This window comes from Cydia amplana, chromosome 24 (assembly GCF_948474715.1).
Source record: "Cydia amplana chromosome 24, ilCydAmpl1.1, whole genome shotgun sequence".
NCBI classification, from domain to species: domain Eukaryota; kingdom Metazoa; phylum Arthropoda; class Insecta; order Lepidoptera; family Tortricidae; genus Cydia; species Cydia amplana.
The window spans coordinates 3,014,795-3,027,140 of NC_086092.1; the positions used below are offsets into that span (position 1 = coordinate 3,014,795).

The 12,346-nt window shown below is 38.6% G+C and overlaps 2 protein-coding genes across 2 annotated transcripts in view; both read right to left on the minus strand.

Annotated features, from left to right (window-relative positions):
* The window catches only part of LOC134659000 (hepatoma-derived growth factor-related protein 2), a 30,837-nt gene that overhangs the window by 13,936 nt on the left and 4,555 nt on the right, over nt 1-12,346 (minus strand). The window contains exons 8-12 of the mRNA XM_063514607.1: nt 11,829-11,894; nt 9,235-9,398; nt 5,164-5,311; nt 3,940-3,976; nt 1,055-1,219 (exon numbers count right to left, since the gene is read on the minus strand). Coding sequence (XP_063370677.1) covers nt 1,055-1,219; nt 3,940-3,976; nt 5,164-5,311; nt 9,235-9,398; nt 11,829-11,894 — 580 coding nt within the window. The remainder of the gene's footprint in view (nt 1-1,054; nt 1,220-3,939; nt 3,977-5,163; nt 5,312-9,234; nt 9,399-11,828; nt 11,895-12,346) is intronic.
* LOC134658957 (uncharacterized) lies at nt 2,089-3,141 on the minus strand. Its single transcript, XM_063514564.1, has 3 exons — nt 2,911-3,141; nt 2,378-2,688; nt 2,089-2,115 (listed from the first exon to the last, which is right to left on the minus strand). The coding sequence occupies exons 1-3, from the start codon at nt 3,053-3,055 to the stop codon at nt 2,089-2,091; spliced, it is 483 nt and encodes a 160-aa protein (XP_063370634.1). The 5' UTR covers nt 3,056-3,141.

The following is a 12,346-nucleotide window of genomic DNA, read 5'->3' on the forward strand; positions in this document are numbered from 1 at the left end:
GGATCACTTTTCCACCAATTTGTTAAATATTGTACCCATGTACCATTCTATGTTTCTCAACAGCGATCTACGTACGTGTATTGCGCGCACTGTTGTCCACCAGCCTACCCCCTAATACAAATACGTAATCATACTTACCGGCAATATAATAAAATGCTTGTGTAATTTTAAATGTAAAATGTACCTAATTTTAATCAATGTCTGTCACTCCTTTTGTGACAAAATATGTAAATAAAATGTATATATTTAAGTTCTCATTTTAAGTGAATTGTACAAATTCTTATGAGAATAAAGAATCTTTAAACCGATGTATTTAAATTAAGAGACCTAATAGATGACATGATTGATGATTCTAAAAAAATCTGCCTTACCCAGCTGCTTTTTAAGCGTGATAGCGTTGGAAGCGGCTTGCTTGTCCCACTGTAGTCTGGAGGCTTCGCTCTTGAAACTAGCCGGCTGGGGCTGGAACAGTTTCACTCCGCAGTACTGCTCGGAGGGTAGGTAGGCTATCAGGATGTTTAATTACAATATTTCTGTCTTACCCAGCTGTTTCTTGAGTGTGATGGCGTTGGAAGCGGCTTGCTTGTCCCACTGTAGTCTGGAGGCTTCGCTCTTGAAACTAGCCGGCCGGGACTGGAACAGTTTCACTCCGCAGTACTGCCCGGAGGGTAGGTATGGGATCAGGATGTTTAACTACAATATTTCCATCTTACCCAACTGTTTTTTAAGCGTGATGGCGTTGGAAGCGGCTTGCTTGTCCCACTGTAGTCTGGAGGCTTCGCTCTTGAAACTAGCCGGCCGGGACTGGAACAGTTTCACTCCGCAGTACTGCCCGGAGGGTAGGTAGGCTATCAGGATGTTAACTACAATATTTCTGTCTTACCCAGCTGTTTCTTGAGTGTGATGGCGTTGGAAGCGGTTTGCTTGTCCCACTGTAGCCTGGAGGCTTCGCTCTTGAAACTAGCAGGCGGGGACTGGAACAGTTTCACTCCGCAGTACTGCTCGGAGGGTAGGTAGGCTATCAGGATGTTTAATTACAATATTTCTGTCTTACCCAGCTGTTTCTTGAGTGTGATGGCGTTGGAAGCGGCTTGCTTGTCCCACTGTAGTCTGGAGGCTTCGCTCTTGAAACTAGCCGGCCGGGACTGGAACAGTTTCACTCCACAGTACTGCCCGGAGGGTAGGTATGCGATCAAGATATTTTCCTTCTCGGGGTCCGCTGTTAAATTAAGAATTAAAGATTAGTAATAGCAAAAGGTACCACGTTTTCTGATTTTAAATTTTAAAGCAGTAGCAGTGACACCTCATTGACCATCAACAAGTAGTTGTTTTTTTTTTAGTTTACTGGAGACTTATTAAGCAAAAACTGTTTGAGAAAATTGTACAGTATTTATAAATTTCTATGTTTTTAAGTACCTGCTCTGCTACAAATATAGGTGACCAAATATAAATAAACTAATAACATAAAAAAACCGCCTAAAGATATTGGCGTTATACTGGGTCAACCAAATCTTGTCAGTAAATAGGAACAAAAAAAAACTATACTCATAATTTTCTTTTGGGTGCTAGTACTAGTATTATACAAAGATAGTATGATTCTCTCTGTCTATGTTTGAAATCAAACAGACCTTTGACACACTATACTTACATTTATGAATTTGATAGTTCAATTAATTCTTGGAATAAAATTAGAAAAACAACATGAATAAAGCTACAATTTATTATCTTCTTACAATCTTTCATTAGGGTAATATAATAATTAATACATAACTAACTAGTTTCACTTTTTCATCTTATACAGCGAATTTTCTTTTTCATACATTTTCAAAATCATATCACGAGTTACTGCACTATCATTTTGTATATTAGAATCTTTTAGTTGCTCACAAATAAACATGTCATTTCCATATTCTTTAACATAGTTAGCAAAGAATACATTGAAACCCACATCACCGAACTCAGTGCTCATAACAGGATTATTTTTTTGACTTTGAGTATTTGGTGTCACAAAAAGTTTCAGAAATTCGTCTTGATCAGGTATTTTATGTTCTGTACTGACAATTTTTTGAGGATTTTCTGTGAAACTTTTCACATCCATATCTTTGTAGGTTTTGCCTAAAGACAATATGGAGCATATGGAGTTGTTCCGCGATAGGAAAGTCAAGGATTGCGCGGAATGAAAGCTCTCTTGAGTTGAATTTTGAGAGAGTACCTCTCCGTCGTTGAGCAGATTTATTGAATTTAAAATAAACCCCCCTAAATTTGACGCTTTTTGAACGGGCTTGGTTTTTTTAAAGACTGAATCTACCGAAGATTGGGAATTTAAAATATTGGTTGAACAATGAGGTTGAATAACATTATAATCGTTAAAAGAAACATCATTATTTGTATCTGTTTGATCGAATGATGGTATAGGAGTGGCATCAAAATTAATATCCTTTAAAGATTTTTGAGAATTTGTGAATATTTCAGTAGTTTCAATAATATTTTGGGCGTCCTGTTTTAAATCTTCATTTTCGGTTTTGTCAGAACCATTTTCCTTTTGCGTATCGACGTTAATTTTCGTCGGTACGATAAACTTTTTTGTCTTCTTTTCATCATTGGGTTTATTTCGCTTTTTACCGAAAACCGGTATTATTTTAGCCGGAGGTGCAACGTTTGTTTCACAATTGCTTTGTTTTAGATTATCTGAAAATAATACGCGATAATGCAAAAAAACAATTTGGGACAAGTTTGTCAAGTTTTATTATATTTACCCTAACACAAAACAAAAAGATTTAATAATAAATGCAATTTTATTTCAAATATTATATTAATAAAGGTTTAAGAAACAAATCGTAAGTAAATAAAGAGTAAACAGCCATTTTAAAAACATTAATAACCAGATCTACTTGAATCGAAAAAGTTTACCTTGCGCCAAAGTTACTTTTGTTTTATTCGTATTTGATGACAAATCATTTTGATATTTCTCGACACACTTGTCAAAGTCATTCTTCTCATCATATTGACTGTAAATATCTTCAAATAAACTTGAATTTTGCATAAATTCGTCCATTTTCGTTAATAATTAACTTTAGAGCAACATTCACATTGCGCCGAAAAGCTCGAAAATCAAAGCATAAACATGTTCAATTCAAATTTCGAACGAGTTTTATTTTGTTTTACATTTTTTAAAGTTTTTTTTTAAATCACGTTGTAGGTTGTAGAGAAAAGGCTTCTACAGACGTTGCAACTAATGTCATGCGATTTTAGGTATGTAACTGCTGGTTAAGTAGGAGCAACGAATTAAATCGTTGGACCAAACACCGCAATGTATTGTGAATCAGATGTGATTATCGGTGACCTTTGAGGCCTTCGCTTATTTTTAACCGACATTCAAAAAAGATGATACCGTTTGTTTAGGGACAATATGAACAAAACGTATATGGCTTAAAGATTCGATATTTTTTAATTGCTTCATACGCTTTTGAGACTGATTGTTGACCGAGCGTTGGCGAAGGTCTCCGTTTCAGCTTAGGCAAAAATGCTTTGTTCATTACAGGTCGCAATTCTCAACCGATTCTCGTGAAAGTTTGTGAGCAGGTTCGATGATTAAATAGACTTTTTTTGTAGATTCGTTTTAGGTATTTTTTTTTCAAAATGGCGCAGCATTTTATATGCTTTAGAAAATACTTTATACATTTTGATCCTAGTATGGTTCTTAAAAAAGAAAATATGCCTTTTCGACGCCGTGTCAAACACAAAAGCTGTCACGCTGACGTCACGTCACCAAAGTGTCAGAACTGAAATTGAACTTTATGCGTATGCACGTAGGTCTATGTTGCTCTGTGGTCTGTGACCGATTAATGGGTCTTTGGCGTTGAACCTACGGTGCGGATATGTCGGTCATTGGCGTCCAAAAGGTTAAATAGGCTTATTTAAATTAAATGACTAACTCACCACTTTTGAAGGGTTCCTTCAGTTCTCGAAGTTCCGACTGTAATGAAACAGGTTGTTTAAAACTATGCGCTATGAAATATCCAATTTAGTTAGAACCCTGGCCCACTTGCACCATTCCACTAGCCCGGGGTTAACTGGTTAAGCCTGGAGTTACCATGGTTACCAGTACAATTTGACACTAGGTTAACGGTTTAACCGCTTAACCCCGGGTTAGAGGGATGGTGCATGTCATAACAATCACGGAGCGTGAATGTATAATGTACTTACTGTACAGTCACCTGCAATAATGTGTTACACAACTAAGGCCGCAAAAATATCTGACACGATCCTATTTGTAGAGCCATAAGAGCGTGTCACATATTTATGCGGTCTTCGAAGAGTAACATATTATTGCAGGTTATAGTTGTTTTTTTTTCGCATTAGAAAAAGACTACGCGATCTTGACGTGTTTTTATTGAAAAACACTTTTGAAAAATACGATACATATATGATCATTTACAATAATTTGCTTTCATAAGTAATAGTTACTGATTTTTAAAAAGCATTTTTCAATAAAAATACTCAAAATTGTTTACCTTTTTTCTAATTCTAAAAAAAGGATCTATAGATAGGTCGGTCGGCCGGTCTGGTCTAGTGGGTAGTGACCCTGCCTGTGAAGCCGTGGTCCTGGGTTCGAATCCCAGTACGGGCATTTATTTGTGTGATGAGCACAGATATTTGTTCACGAGTCATGGTTGTTTTCTATGTATTTAAGTATTTGTATATTATATATCCTTGTCTGAGTACCCACAACACAAGCCTTCTTGAGCTTACCGTGGGGCTTAGTCAATTTGTGTAAAAATGTCCCATAATATTTATTGAAGTGAAAACTTCTTTAGCGGCGCTGTGCACTTTTTGTGATGGGGGAAAGATGTTAAACTCGTAACAGGTGTCACGTGACCGTAAGACGGACCGAAAAACTGTTACAATGAGTTTTTTTATTGATTTAAATGCCATCTAGTGAGTTTCCCTCTAACTGGTATTAATATAACTCGAGTACTAACAGTGATGTGCTTAGGGGTTTCAAGTAATGCGACAAAATAACGCTAGATGGCGTTAACCTCAATTATACATAGTGCTGCAGACATTTTGCACTAGTCATTGAGTTTTCACTTCTGGCGGCACTCCCGGAGTGCAACCCGTTGTTTTTTTAATTTATAGGTTAGATTAGGTTAGGTACTGTACCTGTTGTACGGTGTTGTACGCCTTAATGTTCCTGTCCTGCGGTTTTTCCTTGACTTCCTTATCTTTTTCAGCGACAGGCGACGCCCCGCGGCGCTTCTTGGGCGCCGGCGACGGCAGAGTGGCGTCATCTGTCTGCTCGTCTATGTATCTACAACAAAATGAAATTGCAAATAGAAATAATGTGGGTCAATCAACTATTTCTCGTTGTTATTTTGTCCCATCAGCGGGGAGACAATAGTAGCATAGATTGTTAGAAGAACTGCTGTACCATGTTCTACTAAAGCCCCGTCTCCATATCGCGCGGCAAACCATCGAACATTGGCAGGGGTGTGTCACTCCGCAGTTTAGGTACATTTGGCCGGCGCGCCCATCGGACAGGCGTATGGCAGTGGGCTGCCGCTCGGCGCGCACGATAGTCGTGTCACGTGGCGCTCGCGCAAAATTGAAAATACACAATGGCTTCGAAACTTACTTCCGTGTGAATCAGACATACTATCTCCGGATAAAAAATGTATGTTTACGTAATCAACGTTTGTAATTCCTACATATTTATCTTAGAAATAATAAATCAGTGGGTATAGGTATAAAAACTTGTCAAGTGATAACCCCGTGCCGACACTTACAGCTCGGTCATAAAACTGCGGCGCGCAATAGAGATTCACGGTTCGTGCGCGGTTATAAGTTTCAATTTTGCTTGCAGGCGGCGATATAGGTGTAATTTTATACCTAAATCTGGCTTTTGTGAAGGAGTGAATTTTCTGTACGGTAGTACTATTAGTTATTCTGTGACATTGGCTCGCGCGGCAGCCGCGCGCAATCGATACCGGGCGCATCGAGTTGGCTCGCGCGGCTAACCATAAAATGCTAGTTTGGTTCATTTAAATACGAAAAACCTGGAATTTTAAGAGTGACTCAGGAGACCGTAACCATAGTAACGTGTGACAAGAAAAAGTTGATTAACCCATGTAATAGATATTAGATATAGTGTTTAAGTAAAGAGTGCTGTATTTCGCCAACAAACCATAACATTGTAACTGTGTAATAATACTTTTGTTAAAATAAAAATAAAATGTCATTTTTCGGGTCCCGTACCCAAAGGGTAAAAACGGGACCATATCCTGCTATTACTAATACACCGCTGCCCGTCCGTCTGTCTGTCACCAGGGGCCGATTGCATAACAAATTGTAACTAATAATATTAGCGAAAGTCTCTTTCTAATCAAAGGAATGGAAAAGAGACTTCCGGTAATATTATTAGTTACAAGTTGTTATGCATTCGGCCCCAGCCTGTAACTCATGAACCGTGATTAGACAGTTGAAATTTTCACAGATGATGTATTTCTGTTGCCAAAAAGAAATACCTACTTAGGGCGGCATGTATTGCAACCCTATGAGGTACAGAGCGTTACGGCCCAAAGCATCTGTAATTTTCTGGATGCAACGGGCATTAGTAATGAACTTTAAGAAGCCGGTATCGATTTTAGGCGCAAAAATGTAAAATTGATAGATTTAGTCGATGAAATTGTACACCTTCTGTTACGTAATAGAAATAACAAGTACTGGTATCTATTAGCACGTCTTCTTATCTTGCATTTGTACAGATCATTTTTTTGAAAACTGACTCACTAAATTAGTAATGATTTTTTTTCTGATGGACGTTTAGGTAAACGCGCGTAAAGCACTGATTTAGTCGATCTTATTTGTAAATTCCGTAAAGTTTGGACTGCTAAAAATGGTAATTATGTATTACACATATCCTATACTCCAACTTGCATAGACTACATTTTTGTTATATGATATTGAACAAGAGTAAATGAAAGTTAGACGAAATCAATTTTCACCAGAAATTACTTCATAACAAGTGAACATTTTTCGTGAAAATCGACTTAATTTCAACGTAATTTTGATACTTAAACAATCTACAACATTTCCTGAAACTGTTCTTATACATATTTTTTTATAATTTATAACTATAATTTATTGATGAATTTTTAAAAACTGCCCCTTCTTGTCATATATTGCCGGTGACGCACGCTCGGGACCTTATTATTAAAAGGCAAGATGAGAAGACGTGTCAATAGAAACCAATACTTGTTATTTAGATATTAAGTAACAAAAGGAGTACAATTTCAACGACTAAATCTATCAATTTTACATTTTGGCTCTAAAATCGTTAACGGAGCCTAAAGGGCCGTCACAATAGATCAATACCTGGTCGACGTGACACTCAAAGGCCCAGTACCACCCCAATAATAATAAAATAATAATTTCTGTTGCCTTTATAACAACAAATACCACAGAATAAATAATAGTACTAAGTACAGAAGACTCACTCTCTAACAAAACGCGTCTGCTACGATCAGCATAGATATGGCCGCTAGGTGGCGACAGCGCCACCCGCGGCTTATGGCTTTCCCCAAAATTGGGGCCGAACGGATGTACTTTTAGCTGTAGCAAAGCGACGAAATCGCGGAGTGAGACACGCCTGCAAATACTAAAAACGAAATAAAATAAATATTTAAGTGGGGCTCCCATACAACAAACGCGCACCGCTACGGAACAGACGCCTGCTCGCGCTTGCGCCACCTAGCGGTCATATCTGTTGTAATAGACGCGTTTTGTGAGAGAGTGCATCTTCTGTACCTAGTACTATAATAGTACTAGGTTATTTAATCTGTGGTAAAAACGAAATAAAGGAAAATTATAGAATAAAATGTATATCACAATCGCAAATATTGTTCCATCTCTAAAACAACACTTCGGCAAGTGACGTTTCTAATGTATGGATCGTGAGTGCCATTATTTATAAACTTGAATAAATTATGGGTATCTAATCCAAGAAAACTGCTATTTTATTCCCCAATAAAACAAAGTGTTAACAAAAATATTCATAGGAATGAGTTATACGAACCCGCCGCCCCCATACAATTTTACATACAAAACTTCTACTAGCTGTATTTTTTTGTATATGTAATATTTTTTTAGCAACGTAACCAAACATAAATATATCTTACATGACAGTTCCTGTCAAATTTGGACTCCTGGACTCGGCTTGGACTCCTTGGCTTTGGGCGTCGCCGCCGGCTCCGCGGTGGACTTTCGGCCTCTCCGCTATAAACCAGGGATGTTGCGAACATCCGCATCCGCATCCGCAACCGCGGAACTTCCGCATTATTTTCGACATCCGCATCTGCATCCGCATCCGCATAAAATCGATGCGGAGCTTATGCGGATGCGGATGTCGAACAAGTTGGTACAGGAACGTCTTAGTGGCGGCGTAAGTGCTGGGTAATTTCGTCATTACCTATAACGAAATCGTCTAGATCCAGAAAAGTCGGCCAAGTTACTGTTTATTAAATATAACGCACCTATATTCTTGCTCAAATACTAAACGTTTCGTTTTTTTTTTAAATAAAATAATACTAAAAATTTAATATTTGACGTTTTCTAAGTACCTAATCTTGACATCCGCATCCGCATCCGCGGATGTGAGCCTTTAAATATCCGCATCCGCATCCGCGGATGTCAAAAAATCTACATCCGCAACATGCCTGCTATATTTTTGCACAGAATCCTTTTGCTTACGCACAAATCGTCTACACTCATGACTTGTTACGTCTCACTTCTCAAAAAGCGAATCTTTAACCTACCTGTTCCGAAGTCTTCTCCGCCTTCGGTAAACGATTTGGGGACCACCTTAAGGCTTCAACCTACAATGCCATGCTAAAGCATTGTCATCTCAAAGGCAAATCAGTTATTGAGGCCAAAAAGCTTACCTACACTCTTCTTCAATCACTAAACTACTTGGAGACAGAAGCTATACTAAGTAATATTTTATAATAATGTACGCAAAAACTTAAGTGTAATTTTTAGTAATTTTATAACTTGCATGCTAAGTATATCTACCTATTAAGTAACTAAATCCAGATACTGTACAAATCTAACTGGTTCCCCGCGATACAGGTCTCACCTAGTGCGGGGGCCCCTGGTAAATATGTAAACCATAGTTTATTGGTAAATAAATGATTTTTTTTTTTTTTTTTTTATAAACTATTGAGTGTAACTACTAACCTCTTCCCCGGTTTGATCTTTCTGCCGCTCCTACTGACAATCTCCTCGTCTTTCTTTTCCTCCTCATCCTCCTTGTCGTCTTTCTTGGCGCGGCCGCGCGGGGTCTTGGGTTCTTTAGCTTTGGGGGTCGCCGCTGGCTTCACGGAGGACTTTCGGCCTTTCTGCTACAAAAATAGATACTTTAGTTTATATGATGTAATTGTTAGGTTTATATGTGCGTGTTTTCGTAAAAATGGCAGGTGTTCATTGCAGTGCGCGTTCGGTTTTGCCTTGCTTATGGGTCAATCAACTATTTCTTGTTGCTATTCTGTCCCGGCAGCGAGGAGACAATAGTAGCATAGATTGTTAGAAGAACTGCTGCACCATGTTCTACTAACATGCTCAGTAGATGTCCCATCATGGAAAGGTCTTATAACTACCATAAAATGCAAGTTTGGTTCATTTAAATACGAAAAAGCCTGGAATTTTAAGAGTAACTCAGGAGACCGTAACCATAGCAACGTGTGACAAGAAAAAGTTGATTAACCCTTATTTATTTATATGAGCCTAGAGTGTCCCACTGCTGGGCAAAGGCCTCTCCTCCGTTTTGACGTATCCCGGCCTTAACCCATCTCCCACCAGTTCTTGTCAAAGGCTTTGAGGTCATCTCGCCAACGCCATCGAGGTGTGCCGCGACCCCGGGTTTGTTGTGGGACCCAATTGTTTATTTTAGCCCACAAGCCATGCCTTGTGCAATTAATTAGTTCGAGGCATATTTTGAAATTGATTATTGGCAAGGTGGGAATCGATGTCTATGGAAGCCCCAGCAGCGGTTCACCGTGTCATTAACGTCTTTTGTTGCAAAGTATAATAGGGTGAATCAACTTTTTTTTGTCACTCGTTGCCATGGTTACGTTCCCCTGGGTCACTGTTTAAAACTTGATTTTTTGGCATTTAAATTCTCCAAACACGTTTTTTTGTTAAACTACTAAACTATAAACCCTTTCCATAGAGGGTCGTCTACCAAGCGTGTCAGAAGAAGGTGGTGTACAATGTCTTCTAACAAACTATGCTACTATTGTCTCTTGGCTGACCGGACAGAATAACAACAAGAAATAGTTGATCCACCTAATAACATAGTATCACAAAAACATACTATTAAATACTTTGGTTTTCCCACAAGAGAAAGAGTTCTTTCTCTCTACCTAGTTAAGTAGTTTAGTGTTTAGACTTTAACCTTTTGGCCGCCGGACCTAGTCCGCAAAGACGCTCACTCACACGCCAGAGCAAATTTTAAGTAAACAACTAATAAAAAGTTTAGGGATTGCAAATAGTGATATCGATATATACAATTTATGGTAAAAATCTTCTTAACTTGGCTTTGTTCTTATCCAACTTTAATTTATTTCGAAAATGCCAAAAATTAACATATTTTTACACACGACAATGTTAAAAATAAAGGTCTTTATCATTAAAAACAACCACTAAACAATATCGATTCATGACGTAATATCACCGCACTAGGCTGTACAAGAAGTCGTTTATACAAGACAACGGCGCGCATGGACTGTCCGCAGTGCAGACCGACAAGGACTGTTTCCGCGCGGATTAAGTAATAATAGTCTCTAGGTCAACGGCGTAAGCGCTTGTCGGTACGTAAACTTTATAAGCGTAACGTTAGAGCCGCGCATCGTGTGTCGATAATATAAATATAAATGTAAGTACCGGAACTGCATTGGGGAAAATTGCACGTGGGTTAATTGAATTGTCAATGAGTGAAAAACAATAATATTGGAAAAGGGTGGGGATCGGAAATGTTCGGGAATGCATGTTTCACATTCGACATGTTCCTTAGATGAGCTTCTCAGGTCCTGTATTTACATCCTCCCTACCATGACAATTTTTCGTCAATTTCAAATATATAACATTCTCATAGTTAGGCGACACTGACTATATAGTCCTAGCGTCCGCTTGTACCATTCTTGTGCGAAGCGGTCACTGCAGGGTATCACTCCCCACTACACTATCATCTTAAAATGAATCTTTTGTTCTGCAAATAAACCACAAGGACAGATTTACTTGTCTGACTCTACTATCAACAGCTGAAGAAGCTCCCTGAACTATATAGTTAATGCCTGTCTCTCTCGTCTCGTTTTACGTATTCTAGTTACTTGTTACCATCAATTGGCATTTAACAAGTGTTCAAATGCTTAAATAAAACCAGATTTGCGATTTGATATTTATTTTGAATATTCTCATATCGAGTTAACATTCCCATCCCTAGCTGTCTTGTATACAAGACAACGGCGACGAGGAACAAGAAAAACGTTGAAATCTGGAGCAATTTTTTTGAGAGCCTTATTATAAAAGAATGGATTTCTATAGCTTCAATAAATGCAATTTTTTTTAAAACAAGGACCTAAAACATTAACATGAGTGTAAAAAAAATTATAATTGATATTTTTTCCACATTTACCGAGCGGTTGAATTTTTGTCTTGTATACAAGACAGCGGCGCCAGTGTATCGTTCTATCGTTGTCTTGTATACATGCCAACGGCGGTCAAAGGGTTAAAGCAAAACATGCAAAGAGCAAAATAATAAAAAGAAGCGTCACCTTTCCCTCGTCAATGACCAAAGCCCCCGCATCGTCCGAGTCCTCTACGGGGCCGTCGATCGCACTCTACAAAACAAAACAACTACTTACTAAAACAAGCAAAACTAACAACACAACCACAGGGCGGACACGCCCTACATCAAAAATGATTTGCGTTTATATGTGTGCGCGGCACGTCTGTACACGCGTCATTGGGTTTCTGACGGAATCCTGACGGAATCTCAGTAGAGCGACTTACGCACACATTCATGTCGCGGCCTGTCGCGGGCGAGGTAATCCGAGTCGGGGCGGGGCGGTGCGTGTCCGTTCTGTATGATAATACTATTACTTATTCTGTGACACAACAGACATTCGTATAACTGTAAAAATAATAAATAACGGCAAAGTAACCTGATAGTTATTTACGATACAAGTGCGGAAAAGAGGAAGTTTGAAACGAGTGGCGATAAATTAGCGTGGCGACACGAGTGGCACTTTAAACTTTCGACATACGCACGGAGTGCTATGCTCGACTTGGC

Bases quoted from the DNA above. Each gene is read 5' to 3' on its own strand.
- LOC134658957 (XM_063514564.1), bottom strand. From the start codon at position 3,055: ATGGACGAATTTATGCAAAATTCAAGTTTATTTGAAGATATTTACAGT. The intron at 2,689-2,910 runs GTAAACTTTTTC...TATTATTTTCAG, and splicing joins AAAAGTAACTTTGGCGCAAG to ATAATCTAAAACAAAGCAAT. The intron at 2,116-2,377 runs GTTTCTTTTAAC...TATTGTCTTTAG, and splicing joins AAACAGATACAAATAATGAT to GCAAAACCTACAAAGATATG.